Source organism: Apteryx rowi, unplaced genomic scaffold (genome assembly GCF_003343035.1).
Source record: "Apteryx rowi isolate R43461 unplaced genomic scaffold, aptRow1 scaffold_530, whole genome shotgun sequence".
NCBI lineage: Eukaryota > Metazoa > Chordata > Aves > Apterygiformes > Apterygidae > Apteryx > Apteryx rowi.
Genome location: NW_020450795.1, coordinates 451,436 through 452,484, shown reverse-complemented (window position 1 = coordinate 452,484; position 1,049 = coordinate 451,436). Strand labels below are relative to the sequence as shown.

Below are 1,049 nucleotides of genomic sequence, written 5' to 3'. Positions count from 1 at the left end.
TCGCCTGCGTGCCGGGGGCCGGCTTCTGCCGCAGCGGCCACTCGCACAGGACGTCCCGGTCGTGGCTGCGCCGGTAGCAGGAGACGCGGGGCACCTCGGGGGGGTCTGCAAGGCAGGGAGATGCTGGCAGGGCGAGTGGGGGCCGCGGCACCCCGGGAAGCCCCCCGCGCGGCCAGGACCCACCTTGGACCAGGAGGCGCAGGGTGCGCAGCGGGCGCCCGCCGGCGCGGCAGCTGTAGCGCCCGGCGTCGTCCCGCTGCAGCCCGCGCAGCGGCAGGGCGTCCCCCTGCGCCAGCCGCCGGCCCCGGCGCGTCTCCAGCTCCCAGGACACGGTGTCATTCGCCAGCCCCTCGCCCCGGCAGCTCAGCGTGACGTTGGCTCCCGGGCGCCCCAGCACCGTGTCCGGCGGGAGGCCTGCGCGGCGGCGGGACGGGACAGGACGGTGTCAGGGGGAGGCAGCACACACCTCCCCGGATCCGGCCCGGCGGAGACGCTCCTGCCCATCTGCTCCCGCGCGGTCGCCGGGAGACCTGCCACCGAGGGGCTGCTCCGAGTCAATATTTGCAGGAGACGCCAAGCCTGAATGAGCATCGGCTCCGGCCGAGCCTAGCTGCTCCCTCCTGCCGCCGCTGCCAGGTCCGGCCTGGCCGGGAGCTCCCAGCAGGGAGAAGCTGGTCCTGGGCGGCACGYGGGAGCCCGGCTGCCTGGAGCGGTGCCCCGGGGGCTTGCAAAGGGTTAAAGCGTCAAGGACGGGCGCCGGGGGCCAGGCCGGGGAGGCTGGCGGGAAGGGACAGGACGGGACGGGACAGGACGGGACGCTCCGGCAGCTCTCCCGTTCCTGGGATCGCTGCAAAGGTCAACAGCCAGCCGGGACCTGCAGCTTCGCTCCGGCTGCCAGGAACAGCGCCGGCACCGGCGGCAGCCGGGCGCCCGCCCGCGAGGGCTCTCGGGGACCTGCTAATCCCGACTCACGTCAACACGCGGGGAGGCTGGCGGTGCCCGCACCGTGCCCCGGCCGCGGGCCCCAGGAAGCCACCGGGGGCCGGTGG

The 1,049-nt window shown here is 75.8% G+C and overlaps 1 protein-coding gene across 1 annotated transcript in view; it reads right to left on the bottom strand.

The window, feature by feature from the left end:
• IL6R (interleukin 6 receptor) overlaps window positions 1–424 on the bottom strand; it is a gene marked incomplete at its 5' end in the record, with an annotated part of 1,690 nt that extends 1,266 nt beyond the window's left edge. The window contains 2 exons of the mRNA XM_026080911.1: window positions 1–105; window positions 184–424. The exon at window positions 1–105 is cut by the window's left edge and continues 6 nt beyond it. Coding sequence (XP_025936696.1) covers window positions 1–105; window positions 184–424 — 346 coding nt within the window. The remainder of the gene's footprint in view (window positions 106–183) is intronic.
• Window positions 425–1,049: the final 625 nt, after the last annotated feature.